At 44.9% G+C, this 24,458-nt stretch overlaps 1 protein-coding gene across 1 annotated transcript in view; it reads left to right on the forward strand.

Moving 5' to 3' along the window:
• LOC126162698 (cyclin-dependent kinase 2-interacting protein-like) overlaps positions 1-24,458 on the forward strand; it is a 105,294-nt gene that overhangs the window by 7,855 nt on the left and 72,981 nt on the right. The window contains exon 2 of the mRNA XM_049919351.1: positions 2,240-2,411. Within this exon, the coding sequence (XP_049775308.1) occupies positions 2,240-2,411 (172 nt within the window). The remainder of the gene's footprint in view (positions 1-2,239; positions 2,412-24,458) is intronic.

The raw sequence follows: 24,458 nt of genomic DNA on the forward strand, positions 1-24,458 counted from the left end.
TTGAGGAAGAGGAGGTGGGTCCCGCTGTGACGGAGGACGGAACTGTTCCAGGCAGAGTTCAATTTGGATAGTGTCTTGGGGAGTTGGATCATTAGGAGTAGGATTAGGATCATTTTTCTTCGTGGCAAAGTGATATTTCCAGCAGAGAGTACGGGTGTAGGACAGGACCTAAAACCTCTTTCCTCATTATCTTAGCCAGCTTCATCCTGACCCACAACTTATTCACTTTTGAAGGCCAGACATACCAACAATTAAAGGGAACAGCCATGGGTACCAGGATGGCCCCCTCGTACGCCAACCTATTCATGGGTCGCTTAGAGGAAGCCTTGGTTACCCAGGCCTGCCAACCCAAAGTTTGGCACAGATTTATTGATGACATTTTCATGATCTGGACTCACAGTGAAGAACAACTCCAGAATTTCCTCTGCAACCTCAACTCCTTTGGTTCCATCAGATTCACCTGGTCCTACTACAAATCCCATGCCACTTTCCTTGACGTTGACCTCCACCTGTCCAATGGCCAGCTTCACACGTCCGTCCACATCAAACCCACCAACAAGCAACAGTACCTCCATTATGACAGCTGCCACCCATTCCACATCAAACGGTCCCTTCCCTACAGCCTAGGTCTTCGTGGCAAACGAATCTGCTCCAGTCCGGAATCCTTGAACCATTACACCAACAACCTGAAAACAGCTTTCGCATCCCGTAACTACCCTTCCGACCTGGTACAGAAGCAAATAACCAGAGCCACTTCCTCATCTCCTCAAACCCGGAACCTCCCACAGAAGAACCCCAAAAGTGCCCCACTTGCGACAGGATACTTTCCGGGACTGGATCAGATTCTGAATGTGGCTCTCCAGCAGGGATACGACTTCCTCAAATCCTGCCCTGAAATGAGATCCATCCTTCATGAAATCCTCCCCACTCCACCTAGAGTGTCTTTCCGCCATCCACCTAACCTTCGTAACCTCTTAGTTCATCCCTATGAAATCCCCAAACCACCTTCCCTACCCTCTGGCTCCTACCCTTGTAACCGCCCCCGGTGTAAAACCTGTCCCATGCACCCTCCCACCACCACCTACTCCAGTCCTGTAACCCGGAAGGTGTACACGATCAAAGGCAGAGCCACGTGTGAAAGCACCCACGTGATTTACCAACTGACCTGCCCACACTGTGAAGCCTTCTATGTGGGAATGACCAGCAACAAACTGTCCATTCGCATGAATGGACACAGGCAGACAGTGTTTGTTGGTAATGACGATCACCCTGTGGCTAAACATGCCCTGGTGCATGGCCAGCACATCTTGGCACAGTGTTACACTGTCCGGGTTATCTGGATACTTCCCACTAACACCAACCTGTCTGAACTCCAGAGATGGGAACTTGCCCTTCAGCATATCCTCTCTTCTCGCTATCCGCCAGGCCTCAATCTCCGCTAATTTCTAATTTCAATTTGCCGCCACTCATACCTCACTTGTCTTTCAACAACATCTTTGCCTCTGTACTTCTGCCTCGACTGACATCTCTGCCCAAACTCTTTGCCTTTACAAATGTCTGCTTGTGTCTGTGTATATGCGGATGGATATGTGTGCGTGTGTGCGAGTGTATACCTGTCCTTTTTTCCCCCTAAGGTAAGTCTTTCCGCTCCTGGGATTGGAATGACTCCTTACACTCTCCCTTAAAACCTACATCCTTTCGTCTTTCCCTCTCCTTTCCTCTTTCCTGACGAAGCAACCGTTGGTTGCGAAAGCTTGAATTTTGTGTGCATGTTTGTGTTCGTTTGTGTGTCTATCGACCTGCCAGCGCTTTTGTTTGGTAAGTCTCATCATCTTTCTTTTTAGATATATTTTTCCCACGTGGAATGTTTCCCTCTATATATAATAGAGGGAAGCATTCCACGTGGGAAAAATATATCTAAAAACAAAGATGATGTGATTTACCAAACGAAAGCGTTGGTAGCTCTTAAAAACCTACAATTTTCAAAATGTGTACTAAAAATTATCAGTCTAGCAGCTCACTCCATATTATTTGAGGGCTGTTTTGAATGTGTTACCTCACACACAATATTCTGTCAATCCTGTAGTACAGTGTCTCTAATTTAAACTCCTGTGAGACATAATGTCTCTCTCTCTCTCTCTCTCTCTCTCTCTCTCTCTCTCTCTCTCTCTCATTCTCTCTCTCTCTCTCTCTCATTCCAAAAAGCCCCAGGTGTGAGTAATTTGTCCTTACATTGAAGTTTCAGACAGCCCTGTGAAATCAACACCTCAGAAAGGGAACCTGACAGGAAATGCAAGAGTCATTCGGGACCTGGTTGCAGACATGTACAACTGGGTACAAGCTTGGAATCGACATCATAAGGATGGTTACAAGATCTTGAAGAGCATTGCAGATTTGAAAATTCCTGCATTGTAAGTATAGAGGTTCCAGTCTGTCATTTTCTATCATAACATACATTTTATATTGAAAGTGAGGCTGCTTGTATGCAGTATATCAAAGTAATTTTAAGATAATGGATATTCCAAGTGGAAACACTAAACAAGAGTAAGAAAATGCAACAGCTTGCCTGCAAAAAATTTGAGGGCGGTAAGTACACATATGTGACATCATCTCATTAGCTTTCAAGCATATTATTGCTCTTTTTCTTGCATTAATCTTGTGTGAAGGTTACACACTCACATGCAACACCCCCCCCCTCCCCCCCCCCCCCACCCCCACCACCACCACCACCACCACCACCACCACCACCACCACCACCACCACCACCCTACCCTACACACACACACACACACACACACACACACACACACACACACACACTCTACAGAATGACAGATATTGAAAACTAAGTGACCAGGGGATAGAAAACAGCTGAAATTGCTCAACAGAGGAAAGTCCTCTGCACCTGATAGAATACCAGTTGGATTCTGCACAGTGTGTGCTAAACAACTTGCCTTCTTCCAGCAGCAGTTTACCATAGACCTTTGGAGCAGTGAAATGTTCCTGATAATTGGAGAAAAAAAAAAGCACAGGTCATTCCCATTTTTAAGAAGAGTCGTTGAGGATAAGCTGAAAACTATAGGCCTGTATCTGTGATGTAGGTCTCTTGCAGTATTTTGGAACATGTTTTATGCTCGCATATTACAACATTTCTGAAGAGCGAAAATCTTCCCTACAGGAATCAACATGGCTCTGAAAACAGTGATCATGTGCAACCAAGCTCGCTGTGTTCATTCACGAGACCCAAAAGCAGTAGATACAGGTGCCCAGTTGGGCACAATGTTCATTGACTTTTGGAAGGCCTTCAATACAGTTCCACACTGTTGCATATGAACAACATACACTGCTTGATAATTGCTCAGGATCAACAGATACTGGCTAAGCAGCAACTGCCAATTGCTATGGAACACCGACCAGTGACAGTAAAAGGAAATCTACAGGGTAGGGCAAGTTAACTGTAGTGCAGCCCATGCACAAACACTCTATGTGCATTCAACAGTTCAAGTAGTATGGTGTCTGAAGAACATTGTTAAGCAAAGAGATAAGTGTGACACTCTGTGTGGTATGGCAACATGTCTGCAGACATCATTTGAGGGCTTACAATTGTGAATGAGCACTTGGATGGCTTGAAGCCAGTCAAAGTGTCACTACTGTGGCCATAGTAATGGGTGTCCCTAAAAGTGTCATCTCGCAGTTGAAAAAGGCCACTGAAGATGGAAATGATATGTGAAAGCACACTGGTGGTTGTAGACAGACCACCACACCACAAGAGGCTCAATGGGTAGCCTGAGAGGCGAAAAGGAACAGTTACCTCACTCCTAGGTAAATCGCTGCAGACCCAGAAATCACTACTGATACATGTGTCTCTGCCAGAACCATTTTTCGGTTATTAAATCTGGCTGTTTTGTATGCTCGGAAGTCTATTAAATACATTCCACTTCAACTGCACAATCTCTGAGAAAAACTTCATTGGTATAGGGAGCACGTTGGTTGGGGTCAGCAACAGTGCTGTAAAGTGATGGTCTCTGACGAATCCTCCTACACTGTGGCATGTGATCCTGGCCATCAGTTAGTGTGGGGAGAGAGAGCCACCTGATCAGCGGCACGGTAGATCCTGATTTTCTGTTTATGTACAACAGTCCCACCCACATAGTATCGTTGAGATGTTGGACACATTGGAGAGTGAAGATACAGAACTTGAAATGGCCTACATTCTACCCAGATCTGGACCCTATAAAGCAAGCCTAGGATGCTCTTGGCAGACATGCTAATCAATGAACACCCCTCCTCGAACTGTGCATAAACTGAAAACCACTGTGAGAGAGGAGTGGGACAATATCCCCCAAGGACTCTTCAACAGTTTGGTAGACAACATGAATAACAGGTGCAAAATGTGTGTTAGTGCCCAAGTAGGGCATATTCCTTGCTGATAGTCTGATGTTGACCTTTATGTTGGGAGTCTGACCTGTGTCATACATGAACATTATTTATGTCTCTTATCCTGCTTTTCTATGTGTTGAAATCTGTACCATTCTTGGTGATAAATATGCCAGCCCACCTCTGTTACGTACATACTGCCTTTCATGTCATCCACCATTGACCGTGATTACTGCAGTCCAACAATGTCTCTGTTCCTTACCAACTGTCACGCAGTGTATAAGCATACGGGGATATTAGAGAAACTGTGCGATTGTATAGAAGAGTTTCTAGCAAACAAAGCTGTTGTATACAGAGATGTTGCAACACTAAAAAACTGTAATATAATGTAATTGAATAGATAAAAAAAATCTACTCATGAAGTGGCAGAAACAGAACATACACATAAAAAAGGTTTTACTAATGCAAGCTTTTGGAACCAGTGGCTCCTTCTTCCAACAGAATGGTTGGAGCAGAATGAAGAGGGGTGAAGGTAAATGAACGGGAGAGCTTTAGGAAAAGAGTTTGGAAAAGCCGCCCAGAACCCTGGGTCAGGGGAGACTTACCAGATGGGATGAGAAGGAAAGACTCATTGTTGGGGACTGCACTGGACAAGATTTGAAAACCCTAAAACTTAAAGATGGAAGATAGGGTAATATCCAAGACAGAGATTACTGGTAACTGCTAAAACATTGTGCACAAGTTAATGAGTGTGAAAAGCTAAGTGCAGCGTATGTAACAGAGGTAGAAGGGGTATGGCAAAAAATAAGCAGATCAGAAAATGAGAGATGTAGAAAACTGAAATGGAGTGAAGAAAAGAGTGGTTACTGTCAAGTAACACAGAGTTAATGTGAAGAAATGCTGAGATGGAAGAAATTAATGTAAATTAAGGCCAGGTGGGTGTCGAGAACCAAGGACATGTAGTGTTAGTTCCCTTCTACAGAGTTCTGAGATCTGGTGTCTGGGGGAAGAATCCAGATTGCACATGTGGTGCAGCAGGCAGTGAGGCCACAACTGTCATGTTGCAGAGTGTGCTCTGCAACAGGATATTGTGTGATGCCAGTATACACTCTCTGCCTATGCCCATTCATCCTAACTGACAACTTGGTGGTAGTCATGCCAATGTAAAAGGCCAAATAGTGTTTACATAACAGCTGATACATGACGTGTTGTTTCACAGGTGGCTCTTCTTTTCATAGTATATGTTTTGCCAGTTACAGGACTGGTATAGATAGTGGTAGAAATGTGCATACAGCAAGTCTTGCTGCATTGGACAGTTACAGGAGAAGGAACCACAGGGTAGAGGGGGATGGTGCAGAAGGAACATTGGGTCTGACAAGGGTATTGTGAAGATTGGGAGGGCGATGAAAAGCTATTCTAGGTATTGGGTGGCAAAATCTTAAGACAGAATGGATCTCATTTTAGGAAGTCATTGCCTTGTCGAAATAGATGAGTACATTCAAGACCAGGATTATACTGAGCGACAAGTGGCGTGCTTTGAAGTTGCGTGTTTCTTTTTTTTTTTTTTTTTTTTTTTTTTTTTTTTTTTTTTTTTTTTTGGGTGGATCAGCAGTACCAGGATTGGATGTGATGGCCCAGGAAATCTGCTTTTGAACTAGGCTGGTGGGATAATTATGTCCAGTTAAGGCTGAGGTAAGAATGGTGTTGTATTGCTGTAGAGTCTGCACCTGAACAAATACATCTGCCTCGAATGCTGAGGCTGTATGGGAGGGGAAGTACTGTTGTTTGTTAGTAGGTTTAATGCAGACAGAAGTGTATAGGTAGCCTTCGGTAAGGAAGAAATGACATCAAGGAAAGTGGCATGGGATTTGGCATAAGATCATGTGAAATTTAATCAGGAGGAGGTATTTAGAGATTCCAAGAATTTTAACAGGTCGGCCTCACTGTGAGTCATATGGCAAAGGTGTCATCAATGCATCTTAACGAAACCAGGGTCTGAAGTCTTATGGATCCCTGGAAAGCTCTCTCCAAGTGCCCCGTAAAAGGTTGGCGTAGGAAGGAGCCGTCTTAGTTCTCAAGGCCATTCCCCTGATCTGTTTGTATGTCTGCTCCTCACAGGTGAAGTGAGTATAAAGTTGATTAATGTGGGTAGGAAGGATGTCGTAGGTTTGGAATCAGGTGAGTGCAGACAGGGGAAGTGTTCAGCAACAGACAGACCATGTATGTGGGGAATAGTTGTATAGAGGGAGGTGGCATTAATAGTGACAAGCAAGGTGTATGGTGGGAGTGGAACAGGCATGGATTTCAGCCAATCTAGGAAATTTTTGGTGTCTTTAGTATAGAAGAGAAGTCATTGTACTATGGATTGCAGGTGCTAATCAGCTAAGGCAGATATAAATTCAGTTGGTGCTTTGAAGCCAGCAACTATAAGACGGCCAGTAGATCATAGGAAGAAGTTAAAAGGATTGGCTTTCATGGTTTGGGTGGGTTAAGAAGTTCTACTGATTGAGGTGTAATTCTTGTGAGGGGCGTGAGGTTTTAAGGTGGGTCAGATTCTTGGAATCTCTAAATACCTTCGCCCAGTTAAATTTCATATGGTCCTATTCAAAATCGCATGCCACTTTCCTTGATGTTGATTTCATCCTCATAGAACACCAGCTACGCACACTTCTGTCCACATAGAGTATTTACATTTTGACAGCTGCCAGCCTGCCCCTGTCAAATGTTGGCATTCGAGGTAAACATATTTGTTCGGGTGCAGACTCTTTACAGCAATACAACAGCATTCTTACCTCAGTCTTCACTGAACATAATTACCCCACCAGCCTCGTCCAACAGCAGATTTCACGCGCCATCTCATCCAATGCTGGTACTGCTGATCCCTCCAAAAAACAACTTCAGAGCACACCACTTATCACTCAGTATTACTCTGGTCTTGGATGTATAAATCAGCTACTTCGACAAGGCTGTGACTTCCTAAAATCATGCCATGGAATGAGAACTATTCTGTCTGATATTTTGCCTGTCACACCTAGAATAGCTTTTTGTTACCCTCCCAACCACTGCAGTATCTTTGTCAGACCTTATGCTCATTCTGCACCCATCTCCCTACCCTATGTCTCCAACCCCTGTGACCATCCCTGCTGCAAGACCTGCCCTATGCACCCTCCTACCACCACTTATAACGGCCCTATAACTGGCGAAACACATGCTATCAAAGGGAGAGCCACCTGTGAAACGACATGTCATATATCAGTTACCTTAACAATGATGTTGGACCTTTTACATCGGCATGACTGCCACCATGTTTCAGGTAAGATGAATGGTCATAGGTAGAGGGTGTATACCAGCAACACACAATACGCTGTTGCAGAGCATTATCTATAACATGACAGTTGTGACCTCAGTGCCTGTTGCACCACATGCGTCATCTGGATTCTTCCCCAAGATGACAGTCTCTAAGAACTTCGCAGGTGGGAACTAATGCTATGACATGTCCTTGGAACTCGCCACCCACCTGGCCTTAATTTACATTAAGGTTTTCTGTCTCAATATTTCTTCATAGTAACTACTCCTTTCTTAACTCAAGTTTAGTTTTCTACATCTTTCATTTTCTGACCTGTCTGTATTTCGCCATCCCCCTCCCACCTCTGTTACATACAATGTACATAGCTTTTCGGTCTATTAACTCGTGCATGATGTTTTAGCAGTGAGCAGTAATCTCTGTCTTGCATGTTACCCTGTCTTCCACTTTTAAGCTTTCAGGTGCAGTCTGGTGCAGTTCACAACAATCAGTCTAACCTTCTCATCCTGTCCGGTAAGTCTCCCCAGACCCAGGGTTATGGGTGACTTTTATGAACTCTACCCCTTTTCCTAAAGTTCTCCAGCTCACTTCTCATCAACTCTTCTGCCGGAAGAAGGAACCACTGGCTCCGAAAGCTTACATAAGTAAAACCTTTTTTTATGTGTGTGTTTTCCCACTGCTGCTTGGCGAGTAGGTTTTTTTATCTATCCAATTACATTATATTGTCGAAAATTGATTATTTTCGTTGTTATAGAAAATTGTAATTAAACTGAGAAAGACCAGCAGAGAATCAACACTTGGTTCAGCAAGTTGCAATTGTTGCATGATTGCAGAACTACTACTAAAGCAGTTACTGCCATAAAATATCTAGTAGTATGTATACAGACTGATTTGAAAAGGAACAAACACATCAAAGTGATCATGGGTATGGTGGATGCCAGGCTGAGATTCATTGGAAGAATCCAGCAGCAAAGGAAGCAGCATTCAAAACATCCATACGGCCATATTTGAATGTTGCTAGTCAGTCTGGGATCCACACCAGATAGGATTGAGACAGGAAATAGAGAATATACAAAGAACAGCAGCAAGTAAGCACAGAAGTGTCATGGAGATGTTTAGTCAACTCCAGTGGTAGACACTGTAAGGGTGGTGTCCTGCATCACAGTATGGTCTACTGTTAAAAATTCAAGACTGTACGTTCTTAGAAAAGTCAACCAATATATTGCTTCCTCCAAGGTATATCTAGCAAAAAGACCGTGAAGATAAAATTAGAGAGATTTGAGGGCACACAGAGGCTTACCAGCAAAATTTTTGTGAACCATATGTGACTGGAACAGGAAAAGGGAGAAGTGATAGTGGTACATAAAGTATTTTCTACCGTTATTTATACAGTTGCTTGCAAAGTATAGATGTAGTTGTAAAAACATGTGCATGCGTGCAGACCTCTGGTGCACCAACCTCTTGTCAGTTCTGAAATGACTTCCTAGGGCACAATCACTTAGTCCTAGTTGCTTGTCTAACAGCTTCCTGGATTAAAAAAAAATTGATTTTCAGTATTTCATATCATTATTGACTGAATTTAAAAAAAATTAAAATGCTATCTTTATCCACTCCTTAAGGAGGACAAACAACACTACAGTGGAAGAAAGCTGCACAGAACATAAATGTTGCACTCGTCTTCTACAATCAAACAAATCTGCAATTGTTGAACATTGTATCTCCAATGGACATTCAGCCGAGTATGACAAAACATTAATTTTGGCCTTTTTGGGACTCCATTATAAAATGATCCATTGAAATACAAGTTGTGGAAAATCTAATGAACCAAGACAGTGACTACCAGCTGGACAATGTGTGAAATCCTGTCATCTCTGAGATACGCTCCAGACGAAGATGCCAGAGAGGCAATGCCAGACCCAGCTGATCTTTGCTGTTCCACCAGTGAGGGTTCTGCTGCCAGGCTGTGTGGTCCTTCTGTCACAGTGACTCTGACAAATGCGTGGCAATACTATGTGCATTATACAGGTTATCCCATTTATCTTGACCATTGTAAATAACTGTTTGTCCACATGCAAATTAAAAAATGTTTCAAGCAAATATTCTTTAGCCGTCAGGAGGACATCAATCAGTATGATTGCCTTCATTGTAGCTTTGTTTTTTACAAAGATATGAGCAGCGGTGTGACTCTTTTAAATAGCACCCTGTATTTATTATTCGGTAATTCATTTCCTCTCCTAAAGACCTATTAAAAATGTATCATAGTGTACCATTCACTGAAACACAACGTTATTAATCATATAACGCAACATTGACGTTGACACTCCCAGCGCTTAGTGCAGGTACTCGAGGTAATGGAACACATCCACATGCTGACGTTGGCGGAGGACAAATGTAATCAGAAGTAGAATGCACACCCGTCATTCCGTCAATCATCATTAGTTGAAGAGTTGAGAGAGTAGAATGAACACCAAATTAACAGAAGATAGAAATGCTACTCATCTATGAGGAATGTAAGTTAGTAGAAAAGTAATTGCAATACTGTATTCTTATGCAAGGGTACATTTAGTACAGTAGTTTAGTCCTTTTAAATACTCTTGTGTAGAATAGGCATATGGTAAAGGCTGTCCTTCCTACGAACTGCATCAACTGCAAGTTTCTTTTATTGTTGTTGTTAAAGGTTGGCGAAATGCTACGCAGGCAGCAGAATTGTACAGATAGCGATATCCTGACAAGAACCCACCTTCCCGACGGATGTTTTCTCATTTTGCTGTGACATTTCAGGAAACAGGAAGTTTCAATTCACAGCAATGCAATTGTCGTAGCACTCGCACAGGTGAAGCTGCCGAAGTTACTGTTCTTGCTTCCATTGCTATGAATTCACGTGTGAGCATATGACAGCTTGAACACGAGATTGGCATTTAAAACCAGTGTACATCGTATTTTTACAAATCACTGGTTCTGTCTGTACCATGTACACTTACATCAAGAATTGCATGGGGATGATTTCCATAATCGTGTACAGTTCTGTCAGTGGGTACAGCAGCAAATCATCGCGAACCCGAACTACTTCTCCAATGTTCTATTTACCGGTGAATGTACCTTCTCAAACAAAGGACAGGTAAATACGAGGAGCAGGCATCATTGGTCCAGCGACAACCCATGATGGCTTAGACAGGTGGAACATCAGTGTCAATGAAGAGTTAACGTCTGGTGTGGGATGCTTGGTACTACAATTCTTTCTTTCGTTCTTTTGCTACTGCCTTTATCCCGCATTGCGAGCAGGGTCGGCAGGGTTAAGTACAGATTTGTCATGGTTAATTTGAAGGGTGGCCGGATGCCCTTTTTGCTTAGTGTACCCAAGCTGTTTGTGTCTAGTGTAAATCATGAAATAGTGTGAATGTGTTTCAAATGTTTGCGAGTTGTGTAACTGAAGCGGGACATGGGGACCAGCCCGGTATTCACCTAGTAGGATGTGGAAAACCGCCTAAAAACCACATCCAGCCTGGCCGGCACACCGGCTGTCGTCGTTAATCCACCGGGCGGATTCGATCCGGGGCCGGCGCGCCTACCTGAGTCCAGGAAGCAGCGCGTTAGCGCTCTCGGCTGTCCTGGCGGGTATGCTTGGTACTACAGTTACTGGTCCTTATTTCATCAGTGGTAGTTTAAGTGGCACAGCGTATGCCAACTTCCTCAGACAAATTCTTCCTCTTTTTCTGGATGAACTGCCCCTAAGAACTAGAATGCTTATGTGGTATCAACACAATGGATGTCCAGCACATAATGCCTTGCGTGCACATCGTGTTCTGAACCAGAGGTATTCTGCCAGATGGATTAGTCAAGGAGTAACAGTTACTTGTCCTGCTAAGTCTCCTGATTTAAATCCTCTGGACATTTTTCTTTGGGGCTACATTAAAGACATTGTCTATCGCGATATTCCAACAACTCCAGAGGACATGCAGGAACGTATCGCGGTGGCTTGTAATTCTCTTCAGCAGGCAACACTGAAAGCAGTAAAGAATTCTTTCAGTCAACGAGTGTATCAGTGTCCAGTGTCACCACTTCGAGCACCTTTGAGTGTTCTACTCCTGGGCAATGGCACAGGAAAGTCAGTCAATTTTGTGTAATTATTTTATTGGTTTTCGTTTGTTTTTTGACAACTCCAGTAAGTGGATGAGTTTGTGATCCTGGGCTCGCTAAAGTCAGTGTTGTGTTATGTAATTAATAACATTGTGTTTCCATGAATGGTACACTGTGATGCATTTTTGAATAGGTCTTTAGGATAGGAAATGAATTATGAAATAAAAAATACAGGGTGCCATTTAAAAAAGTCATACTGCTGTTCATATCTTTGTAAAAAAACAAAGCTACAACAAAGGCAATCATGCTGATTGATGTCCCCCTGGCAGCTAAAGAACATTTGCTTCAAACATATCCGAAAGAACAGACACGATATATATATATATATATGAATATAATAGAGGGAAACATTCCACGTGGGAAAAATATATTTAAAAAGAAAGATGATGAGACTTACCAAACAAAAGCGCTGGCAGGTCGATAGACACACAAACATACACACAAAATTCTAGCTTTCACAACAAACGGTTGCCTCGTCAGGAAAGAGGGAAGGAGAAGGAAAGACAAAAGGATATGGGTTTTAAGGGAGAGGGTAAGGAGTCATTCCAATCCCGGGAGCGGAAAGACTTACCTTAGGGGGAAAAAAGGACAGGTATACACTCGCGCGCACACACACACACATATCCATCCACACATACACATACACAGACACAAGCAGACTTTACAAAATGTCTGCTTGTGTCTGTATGTGTGGATGGATATGTGTGTGTGTGCGAGTGTATACCTGTCCTTTTTTCCCCCTAAGGTAAGTCTTTCCACTCCCGGGATTGGAATGACTCCTTACCCTCTCCCTTAAAACCCATATCCTTTTGTCTTTCCTTCTCCTTCCCTCTTTCCTGACGAGGCAACCGTTGGTTGCGAAAGCTAGAATTTTGTGTGTATGTTTGTGTTTGTTTGTGTGTCTATCGACCTGCCAGCGCTTTTGTTTGGTAAGTCTCATCATCTTTCTTATATATATATATATATATATATATATATATATATATATATATATATATATATATATATATATATATATATATATATATATATATATATATATATATATATATATATATATGACACACACACAGTTCTGGCAATACCAACCATGACCTCACCTCCTCCTCCTGTGCGGATGCACACACATTCCCTGAACTCTTACGGGACTTGGTAAGAATGTCTTCCATACAAGGTGAGAATGTGGTTCTCATGGGAGGCCTGCGCGAGATAGTCCCTGTATTCACACTAACCTCTGTGCCCTCAGTGGCTCAGATGGATAGAGTGCCTGTCATGTAAGCAGGAGATCCCGGGTTTGAGTCCCAGTCGGGGCACACATTTTCACCTGTCCCCGTTGATATATATCAATGCCCGTCAGCAGCTGAAGGTATTAATATAATTCTAATTTCGTTCTAGATGGCTGCAGGTCATCAATGGTGTCTGCTCTTTCGGACATGTACAAAATAACAGACACCATATCCATATAAGTATATGAAAATCTAATAGTCATGGGGTACTGGCATGCAGTTGTAGGGGAAGAAAAGGTTATAGGAGAATATGAGCTTGGGGCAAGGAATGAGAGGGGGTGGGAGACTAATTGAGTTCTGTAATAAATTTCAGCTAGTAATAGTAAATACTCTATTCAAGAATCACAAGAGGAGGCAGCATTGTAGTGATTCGAGAATTTCTGTGTAAATACTAGAACCAATCGGCCTTCTATCATCTCGAGCACACAATATTCTGGATATGAGTGTGGGATGGTAGAATCCTACCTACTGTGCGTCCCATGTTATTGTGTGCAGATTTAAAGTCAGTCGTGGGAAGAAAGTAGACACAGCGGATGAACGACACTGACAAGTACCCGTTGCGCAATCCATAGATGTTTTAGTGAGTCTGCAATGAAGAACCATGGAGTTTATATGCAGCCCTGTGCTTATTGAGTCATTAACTATTGTTATTAAAACAAAGACAATTGAAAAAGAATCTTGAAAACTCTTGACGTAACCTTGCTATAAGTAAGATTTATTTTCTGATTTATGTTAAGAAAAGTTATGGTATCAAAGCCAACTTTCTTTTAACTGTAATTTAATTTTGTTCTGATGTTCAACTATACAAGAGACTTGCCGAAATTTATATATTTACGTTGAAAGTGAGAGTTTTATTGTGTATGAAAGTCAAATACAACTAATTGATGAAAAGCAAAATTTGTATGTCTACTTATTTCATAAGTAGAAAGAGTCTAAAAATTCCTGTACCTAGCGTTAAGCGTTATTCGACGGAGAAGAAGTCAAGAGGGTTTCCAGCAGCCAGCTATCCAGTAAGGAAGAGTGCCTGCAAATTCTGAGTAAGTCACCTCATAAAGAAGTGGAAGGTGGTTTTGGGGGAATAAACCGAAATAACCCAGATTCACACTCACACTTTAAGTCGGAAACGTTAGAGTATACTTGGAAAAGATTGGGTGATATGAAAAGATTCCAGTTAAATTACATACCCAGTACCCAGGAGCAGATATAGACTTGGATCACAATGTGGTAGTGATGAAGAGTAGGTTGAAGTTAAAGAGATTAGTCAGGCAGAATCAGTATGCAAAGAAGTGGGATACAGAATACTAAGGGATGATGAGGCATGCTTAAAGCTCTCTAAGGCTAATGATACAGCAATAAGGAATAGCTCAATAGGCAGTATAGTTAAAGAGGAATGGACATCTCTAAAAAGGGAAATCACAGAAGCTGAAAAGAAAAACCTAGGTTGAAAAAAGGCATCTGCAAAGGAACCGTGGGTAACAGAAGAAATACTTAGAATAGATTAAACAAAAATGTTCAGCGAAATTCAGGCGTACAGAAATACAAGTCTCTAAAGAATGAAATAAATAAGTGCAGGGAAGCTAAGACGAAATGGCTGCATGAAAAGTGTGAAGAAATTGAAAAAGAAAGGATTGTCGGAAGGACTGACTAAGCATATAGGAAAGTCAAAACAAACTTCAGTGACATTAAAAGCAAGGGTGGTAGCATTAAGAGTGCAATAGGAATCCCACTATTAAATGTAGAGGATAGAGCAGATAGGTCCTCTATGAGAGGGAAGCTTTGTCTAATATGATAGAAGAAGAAACAGGAGTCGATTTAGAAGAGATAGGGGATCCAGTTTTAGAATTAAAATTTAAAAGAGCTTTGGAGGACTTAAGATCAAATAAGACAGATGGGATAGATAACATTCCGTCAGAATTTCTAAAATTATTGGGGGAAGTGGCAACAAAACTACTACTCACATTGGTGTGTAGAATGTATGAGTCAGGCAACATACCATCTGACTTTCGGAAAAATATCATCCATAAATTTCCGAAGACTGCAAGAGCTGACAAGTGTGAGAATTATCACACAATCAACTTAACAGCTCATGCATCCAACTCGCTGACAAGAACTCTTACGGGAATCGTCACCTTAGTGTTCGCGAGTAATGAGTGGATGGGCAAATATCTATTAGGAACATTACGTATGTAGATTGTGGACAGTTGGGAATGTGTGTCTCAAAGGAAGCATGCAAGAGATAAGTCCCTGCAGTCGCGCTATTCATCTGTGTCCTCGCTGGATCAGATGGATAGAGCATCTGCCATGTAAGCAGGAGATCCTGGGTTCGAGCCCCGGTCAGGGCACAAATTTTCAGCTGTCCCCATGGAGGTATATCAACATCATCTGTCGGCAGCTGAGGGTTTCAATTAATTATCATTTATTGCTGACAAGAATAATATACAGAAGAATGGAAAAGAAAATCGAGGATCTGCTAGATGATGATCCATTTGCCTTTAGAAATGGTATAGGCACCCAAGGGTCAATTCTTACGTTGTGGCTGACAATGAAAGAAAGAAAAATCAAGACACATTCATCATATTTGTTGAACTGGAAAAAGCATCCGACAGTGTAAAATAGTGCAAGATGTTCGAAATTCTGAGAAAAATACGAGTAGGCTATAGGGAGATACGGGTAATATACAACATGTACAAGAGCCAAGAGGGAATTGTAAGGGTGAACGACCAAGAATGAAGTGGATTAAAAAGGATGTAAGACAGAGATCTAGCCTTTCCTCCCCTATTGTTCAATCTGCAAATCGAAGAATCGATGATTCAGGAGAGGGGTTAAAATAAAAAGTGAAAAGATATCAATGGTTCGATTTGCTAATGACATTGCTATCCTGAGTGGAAGTGAAGAAGAATTGCATGACATGCTCAATGTAGTGAACAGTCTAATGAGTACAGAATATGGATTGAGAGCAAATAGTAGAAAGACAAAAGTAATGAGAAGTAGCAGAAATGAGAAACTTAACATCAGGATGATGGTCACGAAGTACATGAAGTTAAGGAATTATGCTTCTAAGGCAGCAAAATAACCAATGAGGATGGAGCATGGAAGACATCAAAAGCTGACTAGCACTGGCAAAAAAGGCATTCCTGGCCAAGAGAAGTCTACTAGTATCAAACATAGGCCTTAATTTGAGGAAGAAATTTCTAAAGTGTACGTCTGGAGCACAGCATTGTATGGTAGTGAAATATGAACTGTGGGAAAACCAGAACAGAAGAGAATTGAAGCATTTAAGATGTGGTGCTACAGATGAATGTTGAACATTAGGTGGACTGATAAGGTAAGGAACAAGGGGGCTCTGCTCAAAATCAGAGAGGAAATGAATATGGGAAACACTGACAAGAAGAAGGGACAGGATGATAGGATGTCTGTTAAGACATGAGGGAATGACTTCCATTGTATTAGAGGGAGCTGTAGAGTGCAAAAACTGTAGAGCAAGACAGAGATTGTAATACAGCCAGCAAATAATTGGGGACATAGGTTCCAAGTGCTACTCTGAGATGATGATGGTGGCCCAAAGAGCTCTCACTTCGACTTCATATTCATGGCGTTCGCCGTGCTGCATGCTCAGTTGTCTTTCTCTGGGTCCCAAGTAATGGGTATTGCAGGGAATGAACTGGCTAACCATTTGCTAGAGGAGCATTTACTCGCTCCCCGTTCGCTTTGCCAATTTCAGGTGTGGATTTGTGGGTACACATTAAGATCTCTGCTCACGGAGAAATGGAACATCATCTGATGGGCTAATAAACTCTGCATAATCAACGAGGTTACTGCAACATGGTGCTCTACCTTCCGCTTCTCATGGAAGGAGCACAGAATTCTTTTGTCATCTCCACATCGGTCATACAAGGTTAACACATAGTTTTCTTCTGTGTAACAAGCAAACCTCACAGTATTGTTGTGGCCTTGCAGACAGTAGCTCATATGGACATCAGTCCTCTGCAACTCTGATGACCACGCTGTCTGGTCTCCTTCCCAAAAACAACCAACCTCTGCAACTGGGCATGGTATTTCATTGAACAGTGCTGTTTTCACGGGCCCAGATGCTGTAGCCAAATATTTTGCTCTTCATCTGAGAACTATCAACCAGCTTTTCATGTCCTTAAACATGAAATGAAGTGATAGCACTTATCTTTCACTGCATGCCAGCTGGAGCCCCATAAGGCTTCATTCAGTGAGCAGGAATCATTCAGTGCCCTATCCCTTTGCCATGGTACACCTTCAGGGCCAGACCACACGCACAACCATATGCTTGAACAGTTGCTCAAATGCACGGTGAGCTGCCGTCTGTGTTGTCCTTGAGTCTCTGGGCCTTTTGGCTCCAATCTGACAGCTTTTAACTGACATATATACCTTATTGGTGTATTCCTTGACCTACAAAAGGCTTATGACACCACATGGTAACACCACATCCTTTCTACCATACATGAGTGGAGTCTCCTGGGCTTGCTTTCGATTCTTGTGCAGAAATTCTTGTCAAACTGTGCTTTCAGGTTTGAGTTGGTGCTTCTAACTGTAGCCCCCCCCACCCACCCACCCACCCACCCACCCACCTCCTCCCACCTCATATGACTCTGTATTAAGTGTCCCCCTCTTTTTAGCGGCCGTGAATGGTCCAGCAGTAACTGTGGGGTCTTCAGTGTCACCCTCCTTGTACGCCAACAATTTTTGCATGTACTATTCCTCCTATAGTCGGTGGGTTGCTGAACACCAACTGCAGGGCACCATTCGAAAGGAGCGCTGGAAGTTTAATTCCTTAGGACGGGGGCCTTCGTAGTGGGTTATTTAGGGGTGTCTGGCTAGATACAGTGCAGGAGAGAAACATAATCTAGCAGGGGGTGAGATTGGGACAAGGAGGTGTAGTGAAAGTACTGGGGAGTAGGAGAGCTGGATACAGACAGCTGTCAGTGACAATGACAAGATGAAGACTAATCACGGTGGAAGCAGGGGTTATCAAGTGACGCTGGTACTAAAGCAGCTGTTGGCCTCATAGGTGATGGTGTTTGCGGTATTTTATATCTGGATGACTGAGTTTACAGTTAGCTATTGTTTTGTAGTGGCTTTCCATACAGGAATCATACTTAATTGGTTGTTTTACCCACATAGGATACTGCACCCTATGAGGTATGAATGCTTGATGTGTAATGTCAGATGTTGAAGCACTTGTAAAGTGTGAGGGATGAGTAATGCATACCACACCCATGGCTTTCAATAAGCCCTGGGTCTTGCCAGATGGTAAGCTGTGCTGGGAGCTCAGTCTCAGTTGGCTGGTACATCTTCGGCGATTCACAGGATTTTGTGAACTGGGGACTGGAGTGTGTTGCCAGTCCTCTGTAACTGTAATTTATGGGCATGTTTCAGTGACCATGATGTAGCACAGTAATGGATCATTGTATGCCAAAGCAGGGGAATCTTGGCTTAATTGCTCTGATCACAAGGGTGACACAAACCTGTTTATAAAAGACCTAAATCCCCAGTTGCGTTAAGTGCTAATGGGACAGATGGCCTGTTGAGGCTAAGCAGTTGCTAGCGGGCAACCTATGGGGAACCTGCCAAACCTCATTTGTATAAGGCTCACTCCGGTAGCATGGGTTTTGTCTAAGTCAGCATGTACATCCTTAATTGCTCATGAGTATTCCATGGAACTCAGCAACCAACCCCTTAACTGCAACCCGATCTCTCAAAAGAATTATATTGGTGAGTACTGATCAGCCCTCAAAGAAAATAAAAGTTTTCACAAATTGTTCTTCTCAGTACATGGTGAGTACCCCAGTTCAGTTCATTCATATAGTTGGCTCAAAAGTTGAATACCGGACAAGCTATGTCTTCACATGCACCAGGACCAGCGAGCACTCTCCCTGTCTAGTGGACACAGCATCTTTACAGCAGAATTGGTTCCCCCTGCGGGTTCGGGGGTTAGAATAGGCCCGCGGTATTCCTGCCTGTTGTAAGAGGCGACTAAAAGGAGTCCATCCCCCTCAAGGGGGTAGTTAGCGCCTGCGTCCGGAGACACGGTTCCACGACCTATAATTGTGGTCTTTTTGGTTTTTCACTTCTCGTTTCTTCCTTCCTTTGGTTGGTTCCTTTCTTTGTTCTTCTCCATCTCACTGTCTTCCTTACTCTTTCCCTTGCCTCCTTCTCCTTGCCTCCTTCTCCTTGCCTCCTTCTCCTTGCCTCCTTCTCCTTGCCTCCTTCTCCTTGCCTCCTTCTCCTTGCCTCCTTCTCCTTGCCTCCTTCTCCTTGCCTCCTTCTCCTTGCCTCCTTCTCCTTGCCTCCTTCTCCTTGCCTCCTTCTCCTTGCCTCCTTCTCCTTGCCTCCTTCTCCTTGCCTCCTTCTCCATGCCTACTTCTCCTTGCCGTCTTCTCCTTGCCTTCTCTGGTCTCCGCCTCGGCGTTTGAGACAGTCTGTCCTCTCTCTCTTCCTTTTCCTCTTCTTCCTTCCTCCCTGTGCGTGCCTGAAGGCCGACTCACGCGTTCGCACGTGTAGCCGGTGACGGGGTAACGCGTAATTCCCCGCCCTGGGTAGACAAGTAAGGCACGCACGTACCCCCTGGTAAAGGCCAGGCCCAGGGAGGGGTGATTGCCTGAGCTGATACCTTCTGACCATGCCGATTGGCCCCTCCATCTGTTTCTCAGGAGGTGTGACCTGAGGTGTAAACGTTCACCTAAGGCGGGAATGCCCTCTGAGAGGGTCCCCATAAGGAAGGAGCGCGCCATCGGAGACGCTGGCAATCATGGGGGATTCCTCCGCAATGGATTTCTCTTCTTCTCTCTCGACTTCTGCCCACAAACGGAAACATGACCAGCCACCAGTGACAAAGGTACTACCGCCTGCCCCACAGTTCCTCGTTGTTTCTCGATCTGAGGATGGAAAGGATTTTTCCTCTGTCAACCCTTTCGTTATCCAGAAGGGCGTAGATGCCATAGCCGGTACTGCTAAGTCTTGTACAAGGTTGCGTAATGGGACCTTGCTACTAGAAACTGAGAGCGCCTTTCAGGCACAGAAACTGCTTCGAGCCACACTCCTGTACACGTTCCCTGTCCGGGTGGAGGCTCACCGAACTTTGAATTCGTCTCGTGGTGTGGTCTATACTAGATCTCTCGACGATTGACTGATGAGGAGATTCAGTCTTTCCTCGCTGAGCAGGGCGTGACGGCTGTCCATAGGGTCCTGAAAAAGGTCAACAATGACCTTGTACCGACCCGGACGCTTTTCTTGACCTTTGATAGTGTTCAGCTGCCATCGCGCATCAAAGCGGGCTACGAGGTTATTTCTGTTCACCCCTATGTCCCAACACCTACGCGCTGCTACCAGTGTCAGCGTTTTAATCACACTCGCCAGTCTTGTTCCAATGCGGCTAAATGTGTCACTTGTGGCAGGGACGCCCATGAGGGTGACTGTCCACCTCCGTCTCCTCGTTGTGTGAACTGTCAGGGTGACCATGCAGCGTCCTCCCGCGACTGTCCCATCTATAAGGAAGAACGATGTATCCAAGAAATTCAGGTCAAAGAGAAAGTGTCCACCTCGGCTGCTCACAAGCTATTTGCTAGTAGGAAGCCCACGCTGCTCCCAGTGGGTAAATTCAGTACTGTCCTCGCCTCTCCTCGGACTACCAGGGAGGTGGCAACTCAGACATGCGATCTGACCTTCAGCACAACGGTCGTCCGTTCGGCCAGTGCTAAGATCGCGCGGTCGACGTCTCCTCTTCCTCCCATCACCCCACAGACACAAGCCCCTTCATCAGCTTCTGCTAAGACGAAGACCCCGAAGTCAGATGCACGGGCCTTCAAGAAGGAACCATCCTGTGCAGACTTCCTACGTACCTTGACCTCCCAGCCATCTACCAGTACTTCCACCAAACGACCTTCCAAGAAGGCTCATAGGAAGCACAGTTCTCCTTCTCCGCCACGGCGCATTTCTTCTCCTGCGCCACCCAGCGGTTGCCGCCCCAGGCCGTCATCCGTTTCGCCTGGCCACACCGCTGGTAGCTGAACATCTGGCCGTTCACCAGCGGAGGAAGCTTCCCCTCCCGGCCATCTTACCGAGATGGCCGATGAACCTATAGAACCAATGGATGATGACTGTCCGCCTACTGATAGCGGCGGCAGTGCTCCCTCGAAGCCCTCAGCGGCCTTCGAGGTGACCCCTCCTTTCATCTTCCTTTTCTTCTTACGATGGCACTTATTCAATGGAATATTCGCAGCATTCGTTCCAACCGAGAGGACTTGAAGTTGCTGCTCCGCTTGCACCGTCCGCTCGTCATAGCCCTCCAGGAAACGAAGCTACGCCCATGCGATCAAATTTCCTTGGCACACTACACCTCTGTGCGTTTTGACCTACCCCCTGTGGTAGGTATTCCGGCTCATGGAGGGGTTACGTTGCTGATCTGGGATGATATTTACTATGATCCCATCACATTGCACACCGGCCTGCAGGCAGTTGCCATCCGAATTACTCTCCCCACTTTCACATTTTCCATTTGTACCGTTTACACTCCATCGTCGTCTGCCGTTACCAGAGCAGACATGATGCAAATTATAGCTCAGCTCCCTGCACCATTTTTGTTAACCGGAGACTTCAATGCCCACCATCCCCTTTGGGGCTCTCCAGTATCCTGCCCGAGGGGCTCCCTGTTAGCAGACCTTTTCAACCAGCTCAATCTTGTCTGCCTCAATACTGGCACCCCTACTTTTCTTTCGGACACATCTCACACCTATTCCCATTTAGACCTCTCTATATGTACTACCCATCTTGCACGCCAGTTTGAGTGGTATGCACTTTCTGATACATATTCGAGCGACCACTTCCCGTGTGTTATCCATCTCCTGCAGCATACCCCCTCTCCGTGCTCATCTAGTTGGACCATCTCCAAAGCAGACTGGGGGCTCTTCTCTTCCAGGGCGACCTTTCAGGATCAAACCTTCACAAGCTGCGATCGTCAGGTCGCACACCTCACGGACATCATTCTCACTGCTGCTGAATATTCCATCCCTCACCCTACTTCTTCTCCACGTTGCGTACCAGTCCCCTGGTGGACCGCAGCATGTAGAGACGCTTTACGTGCTCGTCGACTTGCTTTACGCACCTTTAAACGCCACCCTACAGTGGTGAATTGTAACAAATATAAACGATTACGTGCACAGTGTCGTCGTATTATTAAAGAAAGCAAGAAAGCCAGCTGGGCTGCTTTCACAAGCACCTTCAACAGTTTTACTCCTTCTTCTGTTGTCTGGGGTAGCCTGCGCCAGCTATCTGGCACTAAGGTCCACTCACCAGTTTCTGGCTTGACGGTCGCGAATGACATCCTTGTGGTCCCTGCGGATGTGTCCAATGCCTTTGGCCGCTTTTTCGCAGACGTTTCGAGCTCCGCTCATTACCACCCTGCCTTCCTCCCCCAAAAACAGGCAGTGGAGGCTAGGCCACCTAACTTCCGCTCCTCGAATCATGAAAGTTATAATGCCCCATTCACCATGCGGGAACTCGAACACGCACTTGCCCGGTCACGGTCCTCCGCTCCAGGTCCTGATTCTATTCATTTTCAGATGCTGAAGTACCTTTCTCCTGCGGGTAAAGGTTTCCTTCTTCATACTTACAATCGCATCTGGATTGAGGGACATGTTCCCGCATGCTGGCGCGAGTCTATTGTTGTCCCGATTCCTAAGCCGGGGAAGGACAAGCACTTGCCTTCCAGTTATCGACCCATCTCGCTTACCAGCTGTGTCTGTAAAGTGATGGAGCGAATGGTTAACTCTCGTTTGGTTTGGCTGCTCGAGTCTCGACGCCTCCTTACCAATGTACAATGTGGATTTCGTAGGCGCCGCTCTGCTGTTGACCATCTGGTTACCTTGTCAACCTTCATTATGAATAACTTCTTGCGGAAGCGGCCAGCCGCAGCTGTGTTCTTTGATTTGGAGAAGGCTTACGACACCTGTTGGAGGGCGGGCATTCTCCGCACCATGCATACATGGGGCCTTCGCGGTCGCCTCCCTTTTTTTATTCGTTCCTTTTTAATGGATCTACAGTTCAGGGTACGTGTGGGTTTTGTCCTGTCAGACACCTTTCGCCAGGAGAATGGGGTGCCACAGGGCTCAGTTTTGAGCGTCGCTCTCTTCGCCATCGCGATCAATCCAATAATGGATTGCCTCCCAGCTGATGTATTGGGCTCCCTTTTCGTGGACGATTTTAACATCTATTGCAGCGCTCAGCGTACATGTTTCCTGGAGCGCTGTCTTCAGCGTTCTCTTGACCGTCTTTACTCCTGGAGTGTCGCCAATGGCTTCGGTTTTTCTGCCGAGAAGACGGTCTGTATTAACTTCTGGCGCTACAAAGAGTTTCTCCCACCGACTCGGTCCCGTTGCTCTCCCATTCGTGGAGACAACAAAATTTTTAGGTCTTACATTTGACAGGAAACTTAGCTGGTCTCCACATGTGTCATATTTGGCTGCCCGTTGTACCCGTTCTCTAAATGTCTTCCGTGTTCTCAGTGGTATGTCGTGGGGAGCAGATCGAACCGTCCTACTTCGTCTATATCGGTCGATCATCCGCTCCAAGCTGGATTATGGAGCTTCGTATACTCCTCTGCACGGCCATCCATCTTACGCCGCCTCAACTCCATACAACATCGGGATTTACGTCTTGCGATCGGAGCGTTTTATACTAGTCCCGTCGAGAGTCTTCATGCTGACACTGGTGAATTGCCACTCACCTACCGGCGCGATATACTGCTTTGTCGGTATGCCTGTCGGCTACTGTCAATGCCCGACCACCCGTCTTATCGTTCCTTTTTTGACGACTCGCTCAACCGTCAATGTCTCTGCCCTGCTACCCCCTGGAGTTCGCTTTCGTCGCCTCCTTCAACACCTTAATTTTTCACTCCCTGCAACCTTTCGAGTGGGCGAGAGCCACACGCCACCTTGGCTCCAGGCTCAGGTTCGCGTTCACCTTGACCTCAGCTCGCTCCCAAAGGAGGTTACCCCCGGTTCGGTCTACCACTCCCATTTTGTCGAACTTCGTTCAAAGTTCATTAATATGACCTTCATTTATACAGATGGCTCTAAGACCAATGACGGGGTCGGGTGTTCTTTTATTGTCGGGGCACAAAGTTTCAAATACCAGCTCCATGGCCATTGTTCGGTCTTCACAGCTGAGCTCTTTGCCCTCTACCAGGCTGTTCTTTACATCTGTCGCCACCAACATTCTGCTTATGTCATCTGCTCCAATTCCCTGAGCGCCATCCAGAGCCTCAGTGATCCGTATCCGGTTCACCCTTTCGTGCACCGGATCCAACGCTCTCTTCAGCAGCTGGTGGA

Source organism: Schistocerca cancellata, chromosome 2 (genome assembly GCF_023864275.1).
Source record: "Schistocerca cancellata isolate TAMUIC-IGC-003103 chromosome 2, iqSchCanc2.1, whole genome shotgun sequence".
NCBI classification, from domain to species: Eukaryota; Metazoa; Arthropoda; class Insecta; order Orthoptera; family Acrididae; genus Schistocerca; species Schistocerca cancellata.